Source organism: Trichosurus vulpecula, chromosome 1 (assembly GCF_011100635.1).
Source record: "Trichosurus vulpecula isolate mTriVul1 chromosome 1, mTriVul1.pri, whole genome shotgun sequence".
Taxonomy (NCBI): Eukaryota; Metazoa; Chordata; class Mammalia; order Diprotodontia; family Phalangeridae; genus Trichosurus; species Trichosurus vulpecula.
In genome coordinates this window covers 449,072,401-449,093,911 of record NC_050573.1, presented here as the reverse complement: position 1 = coordinate 449,093,911, position 21,511 = coordinate 449,072,401, and the positions used below count along the sequence as shown (strand labels likewise).

General features: G+C 35.2%; 1 protein-coding gene across 2 annotated transcripts in view; it reads right to left on the bottom strand.

The window, feature by feature from the left end:
* The window catches only part of ATG10 (autophagy related 10), a 335,179-nt gene that overhangs the window by 299,387 nt on the left and 14,281 nt on the right, over positions 1-21,511 (bottom strand). For both annotated transcript variants that reach the window (XM_036742357.1, XM_036742358.1), the window contains exon 2: positions 17,252-17,359. In XM_036742357.1, the coding sequence (XP_036598252.1) occupies positions 17,252-17,359 (108 nt within the window). The remainder of the gene's footprint in view (positions 1-17,251; positions 17,360-21,511) is intronic.

The following is a 21,511-nucleotide window of genomic DNA, read 5'->3' as shown; positions in this document are numbered from 1 at the left end:
AACAGTAAGAAGGACCTGAGGCCAGAGGCACCATCCACCACACCCCAGGACTAGAGGTGATTATAATAACAAGCTGCTAAAAACAAAAAACAAAATAAAAATGATCAAGAAAAGGAGAAAGAACCCAACAATAGACAGCTATTATGGGAATAGAGAAGACTGGTGTTCCTTTTCAGAGGAGGACACTGAATCACAAAAAGCCTCTCCCACCCCAAAGAGTAACATCAAACGGTCACCTGCCCAAAAAGATATTAGAAGAACTTAAAAAGGACTTTAAAAATCAAATAAGAGAGACTGAGGAAAAATTAGGAAAAAATAAGAATAATCCAAGAAAACCAAGAAAATTATGAAAAGAAAGTCAACCAGCTGGAAAAAGAAATCCAAAATCTTAAGGAAGAAACCGACTCCTTAAAAACTAGAATTTGGGAAGGGGAAGTGAATGACATTATAAGAGACCAAGAAATAATAAAACAAAATAAAAAGAATGACAAACTAGAAGAGAATGTGAAACATTTCATAAGGAAAACAGCTGATTTAGAACACAGATCAAGAAGAGGAAACATAAGACTAATTAAGAATCATGAATCTTGACACAATAATATAAGAAATAATTAAACAAAATTACCCTAAAGTTTTAGAATAAGAGGGGAAAGCAGAAATAGAAAAAAATCCACTGATCACCACCTGAAAGAGATACCAGGATAAAACCCTACAGGAATATCATAGCCAAATTCCAAAACCCCCACATTAAGAAGAAAATATTACCAGCAACAAGAAAAAAAAATTCAAATACTGTGGAACAACAATTACAATTACAAAAGACCTAGTCACTGTTACACTAAAAGACCACAGGTCTTGGAACACTATATATCAGAGAGCAAAAGACCTGGAGTTGCAACCAAAAATAACTTACCCAGGAAAGTTAAGTATAATCCTGAATGAAAAAGAGAACCGATATTCAGTGAATTGACAGACTTTCAGGATTTTTTTTCAGAAAGACCAGAACTTAATAGAAAATTTGACAAACAAGATCCAGGAGAAATATAAGGTAAACATCAAAGGCTAATTACAAAGGATTCAATAAGGACAAACTGTTTACTTTTTATAAGTGGAAATGTAAACCATATACTTAAAATTGTCATTAGTAATTGGGTAGTTCAAAGACTGGGGAAGATCTGAGTATGATCCGTAGATTATAAAAACCAAACTGTGTAGGAAAAGGTAAAAAAAAGCAATCATCTCACATAAATAAGGCACGATAAGAACCAATACAGAAGAATCAGGTGGAGGAGGAAGGCTGGTAGTGCTGGAACCCTGCTCTCATCAGATCTGGGTTAAAGAGGGAACGACACATACATCTAGCAGGGCATAAAAGTCTTCTAACTTTATGAAGAAATAAGAGGGTGAGGGAACAGGATGGAGGGGTATAGAAGGGTATGTAGATTAAGATTTAGATGGGTAGGGGAAGAAGAAAAGGAAAGGACCCTTAGAGGAGGGTTTAGAACAAGGAAAAGGAGGGTAAGGGGAGAGAATAAGGGAGAGATTCTTTAAAAAGGTGTGGAATAAGGAGGTAGTGGTTAGAAGTAAACTAGAGGAGGGATAGGGTAAAAAGAGGCTAAGAAGGACAACAGTGAGGAAAAATAGGATGGAGGGAAATACACAAATGCTAATTATAACTCTGAATGTCAATGGGATGAATTCACCCATAAAATGGAAACGGATAGCAGAATGGATTAAAAATCAGAATCCAATAATATGCTGCTTGCAAGAAACACATTTAAAAATGAGAGGTACACACAGAGTTAAAATAAAGGACTGGAGTAGAATGTATTATGCCTCAGTCAAAGCAAAAAAAAAAAAAGCAGGGGTAGCAATCATGATATCAGAGAAAGTCAAAGCTAAAATGGATTTAGTTAAAAACGGTAAACAGGGAAACTACATTATTATAAAAGTTACCATAGATAATGAAGCAATATTAATACTAAATTCATATGCACCAAATACCATAGCATCTAAATTTTTTAAAGAAAAGTTAAATGAATTACAAGTGGAAATAGATAGTAGTTCCATAATAGTGGGGGACTTTAATCTTCTCCTCTCAGAAATAGACAAATCTAACCAAAAAAATAAATAAGAAAGAAGTTAAGGAAGCAAACAGAATTTTAGATAAGCTAGATATGACAGATATCTGGAGAGAACTGAATGGAAGTAGAAAGGAATACATCTTTTTCTCAGCAGCACATGGTACCTTTACAAAGAGTGATCATATATTAGGGCACAAATATTTTATAGCTAAAAGCAGAAATATTAAATGCTTCCTTTACATACCACAATGCAATAAAAATTAGATTTAATAAGAGACCATGGAAACAGGAAAAAAAATAATTAGAGACTAAACAACCTAATCTTAAAGAATGTATGGGTTAAAGAACAAATAATTGAAACAATCAGTAATTTCATTAAAGAAAATGACAATGACGAAACAACATATCAAAACTTATGGCAGAGCTGTTCAAAATGGTTCCCGCGTGCCACATTTGGCCTGCAGTGTGATTTGCAGCCCACCTACAAGCATAGAAATTTACACAAATGCTTTAGTAAACGAAGTCATGCTACAACAGAACTCTCACTAAAATGGAAAATCAAAATATATTGTCTACTGTTTCAATAAAAGCCTAAGGTTGCTCAGCCTTGACTTATGGTATGCGGCAGAAGTAGTAATCGGAGGAAAATTTGTATCTGTAAGGGCTCATGTCAATAAAAAAGAGAAAGAACAGACCAATGAACTGGATATGTAATTTAAAAAATAGAAAAAGAACAAATTAAAAATCCTCAATTAAGCACTAAATTAGAAATCCTAAAAATTAAACGTGAAATTAATAAAATTTAGTGTACAAAAAGTTAATATTATTAAAAAACAATAAAATAAACCATTGGTTAATATTATTAAAAAAGAGAAAGAGAAGAAAACAAAATTACTAGTATCAAAACTGAAAAGGATGAATATACCCCTAAAGATGATGAAATCAAAGCAATTATATGGAGTTATTTTGTCCAATTATATGCCAATAAATTTAACAACTTAAGCAAAATGGAAGAATATTTACAAAAATACAAATTCCCAGATTAGCAGAAGAGGAAACGGAGTATCTAAATAGACCTATTTTAGGAAAGGAAATTGAACAAGCCATAAATGAACTTCCTAAGAAAAAAGCAACAGGACTACATGGATTTACAAGTGGATTTTATCAAACATTTAAAGACCAACTAATTCCAATATTAAATAAATTATTTGCAGTAACAGTCAAAGAAGGGGCCCTACCAAACTCCATTTATGAAACAAATATAATACTGATACCTAAACCAGGAAAAGTAAAAACAGAGAACAAAAATTATAGACCAATTTCATTAATGAATACAGATGCAAAAGTCCTAAATAAAATACTGGATAAAAGATTACAACAATATATTACAAAGATTATATACTATGACCATGCAGGATTCATACCAGGAATAAAGGGATGGTTTAACATAAGGAAAACAATTAACACAGTTAATTATATCAATAATAAAAGTAACAAAAATCATATGATACTATCAATAGATGCAGAAAAAGCATTTGATAAAGTACAACACATTTCCATTAAAACACCTGAAAATATTGGCATATATGGGCTTTTCCTTAAATTGGTAAGAAGCATTTACCTAAAACCATTAGCAAGCATTATTTGTAATGGCGGTAAGCTAGAATGCTTCCCAGTAAGATCAGGAATGAAACAAGGATGCCTACTGTCACCAGTATTATTCAACGTTTTATTGGAAATCCTAGCAATAAGAGAAGAAAAGGAAGTGGAAGGAATCAGAATAGGGAACGAGGTAATAAAACCATCTCTTTTTGCAGACAATATGATGATATACTTGGAAAATCCTAAAGACTCAACTACAGAGTTAGCTGGATATAAAGTAGACCCACAAAAATCATCAACATTCCTATATATTATCAACAGGATCCTGCAGAAAGAGATAGCTAGAGATACCTCATTTAAAATAACTCTCAATATAACTCAGTATAAAATACCTGGGAATATACCTACCAAAACAATCCAGAATCTATATGAATAAAACCATAAAAAGTTTTATACACAAATAAAATCAGATGTAAACAAATGGAGAAATATTAATTGCTCGTGGGTAGACAGGACCAATGTAATAAAAATTACAGTTTTACCAAAATTAATCTATATATTTAATGTCATCCCAATTAGAGATTACTAAAAAATAATTTTATGGAGCTAGAAAAATAATAACAAAATTCATTTGGGAGAACAAAAGGTCATAAATATCAAAAGAACTAGTGGAAAAAAGTGTAAAGAGGTTTAACAGTACTGGATCTTAAACTATATTATAAGGCAATGGTTACCAAAACCATCTGGTACTGGCTAAGAAATAGAAAGGTAGATCAGTGGAACACAGTAGATATACAATCTACAACAGCAAATGAATATAGTTACCCAAGTGTTTGACAAGTATAAAGACTTAAGTTTTGGGGATAAGAATTCATTATTTGATTTAAAAATTTTTGGGAAAGCTGTAAAGCAGTCTGGCAGAAATTGGGCATAGACCAGTATCTCCCCCCCACTTACCAAGATAAGGTCAAAATGGATACATTACCTAGATATAAAGGGAGATATTGCAACAGAATTTGAAGAACATGGAACCTATTACCCATAAGTCTAATGGATAGGTGAACAATTTATGAACAAACAAGAGATAGAGAGTATTGTGAGATGTAAAATGAATAATTTCAATTACATAACATTAAAAAGGTTTTGTACAAATAAAACAAATGTAGCCAAGATCAGAAGGAAAGAAGAAAATTGGGGGGCAGTTTATATACAGTTCCTCAGATAAAAGTCTCAAATCTTGAATATATAAAGAATTTTGTCAAATCTATAAGAATGCAAGTCATTCCCCAACTGATAAGTGGTTAAAGGATATGAGCAGGCAATTTTTCAATGAAGAAACCAAAACAACTTATAGTCGTATGAAAAAATGCTCTAAATAGTCATTGATTAGAAAAATGCAAATTAAAACAACCTTGAAATAACATTTTACATCTATCAGACTGGCTAAAATGATAGAAGAGGAAAGTGACAAATGGTGGAGGGGACGTGGAAAAATTGGGACCTTAATTCATTGCTGGTGGATATGTGAACTGATCCAACCACTGTGGAGAGAGATTTGGGATTATACCCAAAGAATTAATAAACTGCCTATACCCTTTGACCCAGCAATAGCACTATTAGGTCTGTTTCCCAAGATGATTAGGGAAAAGGGAAAAGAACCTACATGTTCTAAAACATTTATAGCAGCTCTCTTTGTGGTGGCAAAGAACTGGAAAATGGGGGGACACCCATCAATTGGGGAATGGCTAAACAAATTGTGATGTATGTTCATGATGGGATATTACTCTACAATAAGAAATGATGAGCTCAATGATTTTAGAAAAGCAAAGAGAGATCTCCATGAAATAACAAAAAGCAAAATAAGCAAAACCAAGAGACCATTGCATACAGTAACAGCAGTATTATTTTAAGAACAATTCTGAGAAATCAAATCATTCTATTATAAATACCCAAATTAACCTCGAAGACCCTATGAAGGAAAATGCTTTTTGAATCTAGAAAGGAATATTGCTGTGGTGTGAAAAATGATGAGCTGGTTGATTTAGAAAAACAGAAAGACTTGGACTTACAAAGATGCTGTCCACCTTCACAGGAACAGAACAGCTGATAGGAGGAAATAAGCATGATATGGTCTTACATATATTTGTATGAATGTATATGTGCATATATGTGTATGTTTATGGGTATTGATGTATATAAATACATGTCTATGCTGAATTGTGGCTTGGTGGGCGAGGGAGGATGAAGAAAAAAAGAAAGTAAAAAGTGCACAGCAGAGAACAAAAGAAAACCAAAAAGGAAGCAAAGAAAAGCTGGGTAGCTTTGAAGACAATGTGTAGTATTTATTATTTTCTTGAAATGGAAATTTATTGTTTTACATTGAATCCTATCTTATAGTCTGCTGTGTACATGGCAAAGTGTTTTTTTTTCTTCTCTCATTTTGTATTTAAGTATAAAATAAAAAATTTACAGAACAATACACTTTAAAAACAACCTCTGACAGTTCATGATTTTATAATGCTCTTTTTGCTCTTCATTGTATTCTGAAATGTTCATGTCCATTGGTAATTGTTAAATTTATAACAAAAAAGAAAGAAAACTCAAATCTATAAGCTATGAAAAAACAGCAACAGCTTCGAAGAGTCCTGGGAAAGAATCAAGAGGATTGGGTTCCAGGTCAAGCTCCTCCAGTTATGAGATGTCATGAGCTTTGGGCACGACACTTTACTCCTTGGCTTTCTAAGCAATAAAACAATGATATTGTCCCAGCTTACCATATGAGACTTTTGTGAGGATCAAATGAAATAATCTAGGGAATAACAATGAAAAGAAATATCCATTTTACAACACTGTTTCTATGGAAAGGGCAATCCATCTACATCCCAGACAACAAATTAACTTTTAGAAATACTTTCAGAAGGGACAACCTATGTTTTCTTTGATATTATTTTCTTCCTGAGTCTATGATTTTTCCCAAATCTAACTATATATTTGTCATGACAAGGACTCAGAAAATATTTGGATACTTTTTCCTTTAATTCCTCTATGTTTTTTGTTTACTCATGCCTTATTAGGTAGGAAAATCACTTCACCTCTCTAAACGTCTGCTTCCTAACATCTACAAAACAGCTAATAATCCTTGTGAAATCTAGCACACAGATCTTCTGTGAGGAAAATCATTCTACAAACGTCAAAGCACTACATAAATGGAAGAAATTATATAAATACATGAAATATTTCTTATGGAATTCAGACAAGGGCAAGTCACTATCCTATTCTTTTTCTTTTATATTTAATGTTCTATAGGCTATGGTATAGTTGGATAAAATAACTGATTTTATAGTTAAATAAAAAAGTTACATAAATGCAAGGTCTTCCTTAGTAGCAAATAGGACCACAAAGATAATATAGACCTCATCCTGATCCCACATGATTTTTATTTCTTCTTCTAAGTCTCTAAGTTTTAAAGCTTTTTTTTAAAAAAACTTATAGTTTAGAAATTGCATATTTTGGATGGCAAAATCTATTTTAAAATATTGTTTTAAAGTTTCATGGATCAATGTCATAACCAGGCAAATGCAGGTAACAGTCTGGTCTATGATAATACTCCTATTCCAGTATATTGGTTGAGCTTTCCAGAATGTTTTGAGGCCTATATTTGTAGTTTGGGCATATGTCATCTTACAAACATTACATTTTGCTAGGTATTCAGTAGATTGCAAATATGTTTCCCAGTTTCTACCAACTTACCAAGTAATTGCCAAATGGATTACCAAGTAATCTACATTGACCACTAAGGCTGGATTCCTTAAGAAGAAATTATTCTGTAATTTCTGGTGGAAATGATATGGTCTTGAATCGCTATCATAAACCTTTCAATTTCCATAAACAAGTTTAAATGACTGCCATTTGTTCATTGCTTCTTTGTCAACATGTCGTTGGTTGAATTCATGCAGATATCCCCTTTGGAGGGCCTTTTGATTCCACATCTGTATCTTACCCATTATTTATAGGCTCCAGCATGTGATAAATCCAAAAGCAGTTATCTTTTGTCAGCCTTTACTGGAGCTTGATGAAGTGATATCTGATTTTTCCAAAAGTATTTCTATAATTGTCACTGTGGTTTTTTTTAAACTGTTTATCATGTACTTTGAGAATATATGTATCAAGCTTTCTTCGTTTTCGGCAAAAAATTGTTAACCTTTTTGTAGCTGTTTTAGGTTGACAGGAGCTTTGTTTTATTGGTGTTATACAAGTTTTTGTAAGAATACTTTCCAGGTCTGTTATAGCTCATTTTATACTTCTAAAAGTGTACAATAAGAACGATATTACATAGGTGTTAATGGATCTAAATGCATTTTTCCCATTAAACTTTGATTTCAGGATATCAGTAAGTCTCAACTATTCAACCAGAGCTTTTTCATTGACAGCTTTATACTGTATGTGTCTTGCCTGAAGGAGACCAAAGTATCTTACCAAAATAAATATCACCTTCACCCATTGGTTCAATTTGACCTCCAAATTCAAGCTCAAAGATTTCAGTATCTATATTTCCTTGGCATATGTTAAGATTTACCATCCATCAAAGTCCAAATGAACTTTTTATATATATCACTAGAGAAAGATTACATAAGATGAAGTAGAGTGAAGGCTTCAAGCTTGAATTTAGAAGCCAAATATATTAAGATAGTGTAAATAGATAACTTGATGTCATATATATATACACATCGAGTGGTTGAAAAGATGTTTGAGCTTAATTCCCTCTTTAATTGAAAGCTATACTTAGTTCTGTTTAGGAGAGATGAGAATGCATTTAAGGCTAGCCAGAACCATAACTCACTTCAGCTGTCTCCCTGAAAGATGCCACATTTTTATCAACTATTGACATTTTTGTGTTGGTGGAATGCTTCAAATAGAGAAGAGCTGTTCATGTAGAGAACAAACACTCTAGCATTCTCATTATTCTTGGATCTATTTTGTACATTTATAGTATACAAGGAAGCTATTTGTGTGAAACTGAGTTAAAGGCTTTATGATAATCAGTAAGGGAAGTGTAAATGCTGTAGAACTTTTGGGTAGCTTGTTCAGTGATTACTGAATCAACAAAAATTTGCTCTTTATACCCCTGAGACCTTTTAACACCCTCTGTGTTGTAGGAGGATCATTCACTAGGGTCTACCACCAGACAGACTGAGTCAGTTCTTTTCCTTAAAAAATAGTAAAAACTTCCTTGAGACCTAAATTGGCTGAGGGTATTAAAAGATGTGGGCATAGCTTCCTGGACACCCAGGTACAAAACAGACCAGGACCTGAGGGGCACCAACTCCTCCCCAAGGTCTCTGACTGGCTTGAGCAACAATATGACCAAAATGGCAGAGGGAAGCCTCATGTAACTATGGCAATTCAGTATCCTCACCGAATACCACTCCCCTCCTGTGGCTAAGAATACCTCATTTTATTAATCATTTGTTGAACCATGAATGCTCATTTCTTTCCAATCTTGAATATGAAATACCAGACCAATCTTAAACAGTCCCGGACCAATCTGCCTTATATATTTCTCAGATAATTTTTTTCCCTTAAGGGTTTATAGATTTTTTGTACTAAATACAAACAGTAAATGCACTGTATAAAGGATATAAATATGTAACTGATCCATATTTGGAAGGGTCACTGGTGGTCCAAGATCAGGCTCACATGTGAAAGGAATTATTTTATTATTGGTTATTTTCTTCCTTATGCAATGTTTATGGAGAACTTATATTAAATCATATTTTCATTAATCAATCAATGAGCTTGAAGTACCTACTATGTACCAGGCACAGGCTCAGAGCCTGGAACAGCCCTTGCTTGTGAGAAGCCTAAATTATAATTGGAGTGAAAACAAAAACACACAAGCATCTGTAGCATAAACATGAAGTAGATAAATATAAATAAACGCAGAATAGCTAAAGACAAGGTATTATGGGCAGGAGGTACAAGGATCAGGAAGGGCTTCATGCAGAAGACAGTGCTTTGAGAGTATCCCCTTTAAAAATGCCCCACCATAGTTTACTATTAAAAATAATTCATGTAATTATTGTAACTTTCTATATATAATCCCTGTGTAAAGAACATAACAACCCTCAACTTATCTTTTCTATAAATCCATATGTCAACAATCAGGTTTGTTTTCTTAAAGTAAGAAACCCAAAGAAAATTATATTATTTACTTATTTCTTTATTTACTTTAATAAGATAGATCTGAGATCTCAATGGAGACAGTAACAAAGGTGCTGAATTTGGAATTAGAGTATCTGGGTTCAAATCCTTACTTATTACTTGTGAGACTTTGGATAAGTTACTTAAACTCTCTGGGACTCAGTTCCTATCTGTAAAATGAAAAAGACAGGCTATGTGACCTTTAATGCTTTTTTCCAGCCCTAAATCTATGACCCTATGATCCTAGTCCTGCCAACCACAATGCTCATCACAATCCATCTGTGCCCTTACTGTGACTTGTCTATATTCTTCCACAAACCCTTTACAAGGGTTACAACCAAAGTTCTGAGGATCTTCCTCTAGGTCTCTTCACGTTATCTGTATACTAGAGCCTATCAGTCATCCTCTCACTACGTAACTGACCTATCCTTTTTTACAATTATATATTTTCTGAAATCCTTTATACAATGTCTCCTTTGTAATTCTTCATTTGAAATGGATTTTAGCCTATTCACAATCACCAAGTACTTCTCCATTTATATATAAATATATACATAATTTATTATGTATTCCATATAATATAAATATTGTTTCTTCACATATAAATTATATATACTTTATTATATGTATATATTACATAATATATTATATATTTTTATATTTATATAGAACTATATTTATATAGAACTATATTTATTTATATATGCACATACATATATATATAAATGTAGGAATAGTTCTAAGGATTGTCCATCCAACTGTGTATCACAGGCGGGACCAAAGAGCTATATCCAGTAATTTTTGTACCTAGGGCAAGGGGTAAAAGGCAGCTTGTCGGGGGAGAGGGACAGCTGCCAGAGGAAGCACATCTTCGAACACTACAAAATGAGGGATGTAAGAAACAGACTGGGCCAGACAAAGGCTAAGGATGTAGCCCCCAAAGGGATTAAGGGTCAAGTCTCTGAGAGTGGAAAAGTGCTCACCAGACACAGTGGGAAAGGTGTAGGAAGGAAGGGAGCACTGGAAGAGTGCTGTTGGTGATTCTAAATTTCAATACCCTAGGGAATAGCCCCAGGCAAACCAGGTCATTTTAAAAAATCTGCTGAATATTAGGTATTCTTCATCTACTTGGCTTTTCTTATTTGGTTTCGCCAGACCAAATTATCAAATATGGAACTCAAGCCATCTCATATGCCTAAATGTATCCACTTCCTCATCTATGACTCTCAAAATCCTTACCTTCCTTCTCAGCTCTGTTCAGATTATTTCACATAAAGACTTCCCTTCCTCAAATTTCCTTTACTTACTCATATGTGTAAGTGTTCTATTTCCCCTCCCCCTCTCCCCAAGTAGGATGGAAAAGCAGGGACTATTTTACTTTTGTCTTTGGGACCTCAGACCAACAGCAGCATCTTGAATATATTACTTAGAAAATGTTTCTTGAGTTGAATTCAGAAAGGCATTTTTCTGCCTAACTGGTTCCTTCCCTGCTGACTTCACACATATCCAAGGTTCTCCCAGCCTTAAAAAAAAAGAGAGAGAGAGAGATTCCACTATACCCTACTATGTCCTCAAACTATAGCTCTATCTCTCTTTCTTTTCTTAAACAATCTCCTACACACTGCCTCTGCTTTATTTCTTCTCAGTCATGTCTCAACCATTTGCAATCTGGCTTCCAACCTCATCATTCAACAGAAACTACTTTCTCCAAAACTGCCACATCTGATGTTCTTTTCTCTGTTCTCATCCTCTTACCTCTCTGCAGTATTTGACACCAATGACAACCCTCTCCTCCTGAATATTCTTCCTTCTAAGATTTTCATGACACTACCTTTGCCTGCTTCCTCTCTTACCTGTCTAACTGCTCTGTTCCATCTCCTGTGTGTTCCATTATACATATTATATACCCTTAAGTATGAGGTCAAACACATGTATATATGATAAAAATATAGATATAGATCACAGATTCCTCTGAGATCACCAAGGAGATTTAACAGAGAGAATGAACACACACACGCATGCACCCCAAAGTTATTATTCCTCCCCTCCCCCAAAATCCCCACCTTTCTCTATTGAACTTCTCCCTTCTCTTTTGAAGGAACAAACAATCTTCCTTCCAGTCTCCCAGATTTATAACCTTGGCATTATTCTCCATTTGTTACTACCTCTCCCCATAAATCCAATTAATTGCCAAAACTCATAATTTCTATCTCCATAATACTTCTCATATCTGATGGCTTTGCTCTACGCACACAGTCACCACTCTAACTCAGATCCATATCACCTTTCTCTTGCACTATTGCAATGGCTTCCTAATTGGCCTTCCTGCCTCAAGTCTCTATCTACTGTAATCCATCCTCCACAAAGCTGCCTACCCCAAGGTAAGCAACCACCCTCCAATTTCACCCCCCTAATCAATAAACTCCAGGACCTTTAAAACCCTTCACAATCCAGACCCAACCTACCTTTCCAGGCTTAGTAATTAGGCTTCCTTGTACATACTCTCCAATCCAGACAAGCTAGCTTCTCTGCTACTTACAGATGGCCTCTCATCTTTGTCCTGGCATCCCCCATGCCTGGAATGTACAACCACCTCTCCACTGTCTCATAGAATCTCTCACTTCCCTCAAGATTCTGCTTGCGCACCCCCTTCTACATGAAGCCCTGTCTCATCCCCCTAACTCTGAATGAACTCCCTCCCTATCTTGTATTTCTATATATTTATGTTGCCTCTCATTGGAACACAAATTTCTTGTGAACAGGATTTTTTTTTTTAATTTTTGTCTTAGTATCCCCAGGGCCTGGCACAGCACTTGGCTTAATGAATGCTTGTGGATTGGCTGACAGAAAAAAGGAATTTGCTAAACAAATACACAATGGAAACCAAATAAAATAGGGCAAATACAATATCCTTAAGAGAACAACCTTTTCCAAGCATTTCTAGTGGCCCAGTTTAAATAAAATTGATAGACTAATTATAAATTATTCTCATCTGATTAATGAGCATTTACCGTATGTCACCACGACCCAGATCTACCATACTACTTTCTGGCCATCTTCATGATGGTATCCTTCCTTCCCTATCTCCCTCACCTCCCAACTTTATTTCTAAGAACAATAGTCAAGGACATGGTAATCAATTGCCCTAAGTCAGAATCATTGAGACTTTCTAGTTTAAAACATTCCTCTTTAGCCACTACTCCCCTGTATGTGATGCCTTTCTCCCCACTCCAACTCCCATAATATAAGCTCCTTGAGAACAAGGATTATCTTGTTTGCATGAGTATCCCTTATACTTAGCAGAATTTCTGGCACATTGTGTTTAACAAATGCATTTTCACTCATTCTTAGCTATTTAGTCATGCAGAGTAGTCTGATAGAGTAAAAAGGAGCCCTGGCCTTGGCCTCAGGAGACCTAGTTTCTAGTCATGTGACTGGGAATAAGTCATTACATCTAAGTTTCAGTTTCCTCAGCTGCAAGGCAAGCATGAGAGTTATAGCTTACAAGGTCTGGGAGGATCAGATGAGATAATGTTTATATAAACACTATGCCAACTTTTAGGTATTACATGACTTGTATCAAATTAAGTTATTCCCAAGATATCTTTTTGCTAACACCTTCTTTGTCAAATTCAAGTGACTGCATAGTCTCAAAAGTAATATTAATGAAGCTATTTCTCTAATCATTCTAGATTTCATACTTTTCAATAATTTAAGTTGCTTGCTATTCATCTGAATTAGTGACACTTTGTTGTATCTGTAAAAGCTGGATTGCATTAACTCTAAACATTGTGGAAGTTCTAGGATTTTTCTAAGGCACAAAAGATATTTTTGTGAAGGAAGAATCAGCTATATTTATGGGTACTTGAAATTGGATACTCTCTAAAGATTTCTCTAATTCAGGGTTTTTTCAAAATGCCTTTCTATAACCATTTTCTTACATCAGATGGAAATAATTTTGACATTTCTCCTTCTCAATGATTCCATATGTACAAAATGCCCTAAAGGTAAACATGTATTAAAATCTGGGTCCTGCATTTAAACAGACTAGGATGCAAAGCCCCATTTCTGGAAATTTCTTGTTGCTTTGTGGAAAACCAGGATTCTAATAGCAACAAGTTTTTCCAAAGAAAGCCACCTGGTAAGTCTGATTCCAACTATACCCTAAAGCTATGAAATTCTCAAAGCAACTAGTCAAACTCAAGACAACCCATATCTGGAGAACTCCCAAGAATCCTGTGGGCACTGCTGTCAATATTAAAAGGCTAGAGTTAGGATCTGGGATTAGGAACAATCTTCCACTAGACTCATACCCCTAGAATCAGATCAGATCTACCCTGTCAGACTTTTAGTCTAGTGATGACCCAGGATTCGATTAAATTCAATAAACATTTTTCAGAGAGGCCACTACTTGGGAAAGCTTTCCTAATTTTATTCTAACCTATTTTCCCCCTTTGAATTTTTTCCCAAAACTCTAATGTAATTTTAAAAAAATCTCCTGCTCCATTTCTTCCAGCCACTCTTATAGTCCCTTTGGTCAAGCCATTTTTTTCTCTGCAGTTTTGCTTGTACTTTTTGTGGAGTGACTCCCTTCTTCAAAGTCTAACTCTTCATTTCTTCTTTTGAAAACTGCCTATTCACATTTATTGGGGAATGGCCCTTGTCCCTAAAAAATTAGACCAGCTCTTTATATATCTTTAACAAGATGTTTTTATCAGAGAAATGTTCTACAAAGATTTTTCCCATTTGTTTCTCTTATAACTACACTGGTTTCACCTGAGTAATTTTTTTTTCAATTTTATCTTCTGTAATTCTCTCTATTCCTTGTTTAGTCATAAACTCTTTCCCTAATGATAACTGCAAAAAGTATTTTCTTCCTTACTCTTTTAATTTGTTTGTGATGTGGACTTTTATATTTAAACCATGTATCCAGTGGGAGCTTACCTTTTGATATGCCGTAAGAAGCTAGTCTGTACCTAGCTTCTAGACTGTTTTCCAGTTTCCCAGCACTTTTTGTAAAATAATGAGTCCTGACTGGAAGAGTTGGAATTTGGGAGTTTGTCGAACACTATACCACTATGTTATTTGCTTTGGTATATGGTATACCTAATCTGCTCCATTAGGCACCTTCTCAATTTTTTAACTAATACCAAGTCATTTTGAGGATTATTGTTTTGTAACAATAGATACCTCTACTTTTCAAAACCAAAATCCTCTCATTTACTTCTAAGTCCCTTACAATCTGATTTCCTATCTCATCACTCAACTAAAACTATTCTTTCCAGCTCATCTGAGAGAGCCAATACCCTTTTCTCCACCCAAACCTTTCTTGACCTCTCTGCAGAATTCTATATTCTTCACTATACTCTCTCCTCCAGATACTCTTCCCTGGATTTTTGCAAAAATACTCTCTCCTGGTTCTTTTCCTATATGTTTGACAGATTCTTCTCAAGGTCCTTTGAGGGATCATCACCCATGCCCTGCCCCTATGCATAGGTGTATGTATTCTAGGTCATGTTCTGTTTCTATACTCTCTGGGTAATCTCAATAGTTCCCATAGTTTCAATTATCATTTTTATGCAAATGATTCTCAAATATACATAACTTATCCTCATTTCTCTCCTGAGCTCTCCTGAGCTACTAGACATCCACTGCATGTCCCAATACACATCTCAAATCCAACATGTCCAAAAGAGAATTCATTATATCATCCCCAAAACCTAGTCTTCTTCCTAACTTCTCCACTGCTGTTGAGGTCACGAACATCAAGTCACTAAGATAAACATCCTTAATTTTTTTTTATTTTTGCTCACTCCACATATCCAACCAGTTTCCAACTCACATTGTTTCTATCTCTACAACATCTCTCACATCTATGCCCTCCTCCATTTGTGTCCATGATCCTGGTTCAGGTCACCATGACCTGTCTTCTGAACCATTACAATAGATGCTAATTGATTTCCCTGCCTCAAATCTTCTCCTACTCCACAATCCAACCCCCACATAGGTATCAAGTAATATTTCTAAAGAATAAATTTGACTATGTTCAAATCTGGCTTCAACCCCAATCTGCCTCAAGTTTCCTCAATTATAAATGGAGATTATAAAAGCACCTGCTTCTCAGGGTTGTTTTGAGGATCAAATGAAATACCTGTAACATTCACAGTGCCTGGCATTTGACAGGCACTTAATAAAGGCTTGTTTCCTGCCTTCCTTTTTTTCTTCCTTCCTTCCTTCCTACCATGCTCCAGGAGCTACCTAATTCATCCCGGATCAAATACAAAATCCCCTGTTGTCATTTAGAACCTTTCACAACCTGATTCCAACCTACCCTTCCAGGCTTATTACATATTACTTTCCTTCATCTACACTACCTTATAGCCAAACTGCCCTCTTGCTGTTTCTCACTCAAGACATCACATCTCCTCTCCTTGCCTTCACACAGTGTTGTTCTGTTTGGCATGCACCCCCAGTTTGGAGAAGTTGTGGTTTTCTTCAAAGCTCAGCTCAAACACCACCCCTACATGTGGCCTTTCCTGATCTTCTCAGGTGCTTGTACCTCCTCCCTCCCAAATTACTTTGTAGGTAATGTCTTCACATGTCTTTTGTATTTACTCTTTGTGTTCATGCTGCTTCCCCTGAAAGACTGACCATACAATCCTTAGGAGCAGGAATTGTTTATACTTTTGTGGCTATATGCTAGAGCCCAGCACAGTGCCTGGGATTTCACAAATTCTTGTTGATTGATTAATGCGGTACAACTAGTACTAGTGAACAGAAAAGCTACATTGATGAGTTCTTAGATCCACTGATATACTGAACTAAATACACTCATATGTAGTATGTGTATAGATACATTCATATAATAAGTCTTACAGTAGTTGAAAGAGAGAATACACACACACACACACACACACACACATACACACTGAACAATCTCGAAAATATTTCTAAGTATCCATTCAACACTAATTCTAAGTAGACATAATAATGAAGGCAAATATATCAGAAAATGTAGTAAATTCAAATTCCGTGACATCAGCTGAAATATGCCTTTTATCATGATCCTGATTACTAAGTAAGAGTATAAACAGTTTTAAGACTTTCAGATTCATTCATCCCTTTACAATCAAACAATTCATTTAAGATAAGCTGCCTAAGGATTTTTCTAAGCAAGTCATTAGTCTAATGCAAAGAGCTGTATGACATTGAAAATAATAAAACTTACATTTTAAAAATATATTCTATAATTCTAATTTTCAGCTAATTCAAACCAGCTTTCCTTTCACTAGATTTAATTAATGATTTTTCCCGAAACAATACAGCACAATGTCTTCATGAAATAACAAAATTACCATTCCTACCTTTGAATTTCTCCACTCCCATCCATCACCTATTTCCTCTGAATGTTTAATAAATTTTGCACAATGCTGCTTGAATGTTTTTTCTTCTAAGAACTCATTTTCTGCCATCTGTGGGGGAAAAAATCCTCAGAGTTAGCATTAAAAATAGAAGGAACACTGAAACAATGTTAATTGTTCAGCCAAAATTTTGATTCGACAAGTTTAAGAAGATTTATAAGAAAATATCAAGGTAAAAATCAGAAACAAATTAGGATTCACCATTTTTTAACTGAGGCATATAAAAGTAATGTGAAGCACACTCCTTTATGATACAGTGATATAGTAAATGTAACAGATGAGCCTGAGCTGGGCTGCAGATAGAAAACATCACAGCAGGTCTCCACGAGTTTCATCTCCTTTCACTTCTGGGCAGTCTCCACAGCATTTCCTACCTGGCCTTTCACCTACATTCTATTCTACCTCTCCTTTTCTCCAATCCAGGAGTTGCAGAGAAAGAAGTGATTAATGCAATTGTATGGAAGAATTTAGGTGGAAGAGGGAAAGAAGACTAAGCCCAATGCTACTGAGCCACAGTAATAAGAGTAAGTGAATATTGAATTTTTCTCCATTTTAAATGTGGACGATAGGAATAATGACAACTTACATTTCTAAGTAGTGTTTTAAGCTTAAAAAAACATCCATTCTTAAAAACCTTATGAGGTAGGTAATATAAGCATTATCTATATTTTGCAGATGAGGAAACTGAGGACTAAGGGCATTGAAGTGATTTACCCAGGGTCACATAGTTTCTGAGACAGGTTCTAAATCTAGGTCTCTCCTTACAATGAATCCCATGGTCTTTCTACTACACCCCACTGCTCTTGATGCCTCTGGAGAGTGCACATTGTGGATGGGAGCATAACAATGGTTTGCAGACAGGAAAGAGGGAAGAAAGGTCACATAGGGAGGGGAGAGGGAGAGAAGAAGAAAACAGAAAATAGGCCCCAAAACATATAGTGAGTGCAGTATGGCTTAAAAATTAGTTAGCCTTTAGATTACATTCCCTTGTCAACTTTATAAATCTGTAAGCTTGAAATTCTTATTAAGAACAGAAAATACCTATTTATTTGAAAATTAAATGAACCAAAAACAACCTGCAGTTAGCTGATGTATGAAATATATATCAATTTATTACATAGAAATATCAATCTGTAGAACTGGAAGGAGCTAGTCCAACACTCATTTTACAAATAAGAAAACTGAGGCTTAGAGATGTTAAGTGACGTGCAGGGCATGCCATGGTGATATGCAAAACTAAGACGAGAACTCATAATTTCTAATACATGTTTTTCCATATTGCCTCCCCTTCCTATTATTTTAAGGTCTTAACACTTAAATGTAGGAGAATCTTATATGTATGAATCCAATAGGACATCAAGTCTAACCTAAAATCTAGGAATTTCAGAAAGATGTTTTGGAACCCTTCCTCTACAGGAAGAAGACCTGAAGAGTTTCTATGGGGCAAACCCATACATTTCTGAGAAAAGAAAAGGAGCAAAATGGTTTGGATAAGTGAAAGATCTGATTAAGCAAGGAAAGGATTTTTTAAGTTAAATCCAATTAAAGGGAATACAACTAACTGGAACCTCTGATTAACCAGAACTTTTTTAACCCTACTTTAATTAGAAAGAGGTAAATAAGACAAGAAACTGGCCACATGTATGTATTTTTAAAAACTCAATTACCAGAGTATATATTTTTGGAGTCATCAATCCTAAAATCATTGAAACACAAAGTTGGAAAAGACCTAAGAAATCATCTAGTCCCACAATGAGCAGCATGAACTCTATAATATCCCTGACAAGTGATCTGATCATCTAATCCAAGGGTCCTTAAACTGGGGTCTTTGAACTTCATTTCAGGGGATCCATGAACAATGGGGTAAAAAAGGAGTTAGTCAACTGGTTACAAAGCTCTCCTAGTTCATAGTGCTTACCACTTCCCTTCCCAAGTATTCAAAACCAAATTCTGGCAGCCGTACACAAACCAAAAACCAAAGAAAATAACAGAAAAACGGGCAGAAGAGTGGTAAAAGGAAATAAGGGAGATTGGAACACTCAAGAAGGACACTGAGGTTTGGAGACTGTTGCTGATCGTGGCTATGCAAAGAATGTAGTCCATTAGCAAGATTCTGTTAATCACTCAATGCTCACACCTGTACTTTAAAAAAAAAAGTACTAGAGAGGCCACAGACATCAGGGAGCCACAAATAACTGCAGATCTGAAGTCAGAAAGTGAAGGAACAATTCTGATCACCTACAGGGGCCATACAATCAGCAACTATGTGTGAATTCAGAGGAATGTGGGCTCTCTGTTACAGAAGATAAATAGTCTGGAAGAATGAATGTCTCTGATAAGGCCATCCAAAGACCAGGGCCAGCTGAGCTGCAAATCTGGTACCTGTCTTAAATAGTGTCTTACCATTCTAAGGGCAAACTTGAGAACCCAAATGTAAAGTTACCAAGGAATTACACTCCAATCCAAGAAGACTACTGCCAAAGAGCCTGCCTAATGAAGGTAAGAGAGGCTTTATACCAAAAAAAAAAAAATGGCCACATGTGTATTAGAGATTACACACACACAAGTGCATATATGCATATGTATGACATATGCATGCACATGTGCAAACATATATACCAATTAGCAACGTATATATGTTTGTATACACATAAGTCACAGCAAGTAATAAATTGTCTATTAGCAGCAATGAAGATAGTACCTACGTCGATGAAATCAAAGATCTTTTGAAGTATTAAAGAAGCCCTCAAGGGCATTATTAATTAAGCCAAACCTCTCTTACTTTGCTGCTTCTTCAATCCCCCCCATGCAATTATTTGCCAAATCTACCATTACAACATATTCCCCATCCATCCTCTTATTTCTACTTACACAAATCTAAGTCAGACCCTTATCAGCTCTAATTTGGACTGTTAGGATAGACATCTAACTGGCCTCACTGCTTCTTGTCTCCCCCCTGTCCAGTATCTCCTTCATGCTACTGCCAAAAATGATTTGCTTAAGACACAGCTCCAACCACATCACTTCTCCCATAAAAAAACCTTCAGCATTTCCCATTACCTACAGAATAAAACAACAACTCCTGGGCCTGGCATTGAAAGGGTCTCCAAGAGCTGGTTCCAACTTACCTACCCAGACTTGTTTCATACTACTCCACTTTGTACACCCTCCTTCATTCAAGCCAAACTGGATCAGCCTCCCCTGATCTTTCCCCTCTCCTTACCAACACTCATTAGCTTCCACCATGTCTAGAACACACTCTTTCCCTTCTTTCAAGGTCCAGTTCAAAGTGTCAGCTACACCGTTAGCCTCCTTCCCTGATCCCAACCCCACAATTAAAAGTTCAAATTTACAGTATTTAGAGCTGTAAATTATCTGAAAGATCATATAGTCCTCTGTGCCTTCATTTTACAGACGAGGAAAGTAAAAGAAGTTAAGTGACTCACATGATGAGATGATGATACAAGTGGCAGATCTGAAATCTGAACCCAAGTCTTCTCACTCCAAATCCAAAGCTCATTGCACTTTGGGCACTTTGTTTAAACTTTACTTTTTCGAGAAGGTATTTTGAATCATGCTTCTGTGTACATGTAGTGCCCTAATCAGATTATAAACGCTTTCAAGACAAAAACTGTAATTTTTCATCTTTTCATGCACAGAGACAGCAGAGTGATTTGAGCTTGGCAGGTATATGCCTAACTTCAAAAATAAAATTTAATAAATGTTTTTTGAATTGAATTTACCGTCATTAGTACTACACCATATAGTCCCGTTTAAGAAAAACTCATGTTCAGAATAATGAGATCCTAACTCATCAGGTGCAGATTAAATTGTGTTAGGCATACTCTTGTTATTAAGGCAGGGGAGTATACAAATATATTTAGAAAAAAAATTTCAGTGGTTCGAACAAATCTTTAGTTAATATTAAATCAGTCAGAATTCCCCAAACAATTCAATTAACTGAGATTTTACCATACTAGTCAAAATAAATGTTGAAAATTACAAATCCATTCAACAGCAATAGATTACGCAGTTAACATAATAGTAATACTAGAAAGATGATTAAATATATAAAACAAAGTGAATAATTTTAGTTGCATATTTTCCAACAATTTAAAGTCTTGGCTTCACTGAAAAATATGACATCCAACAATTCAAGTACTACACAACTCAATTATAAAATCAAGAACTATATTAAAAAGG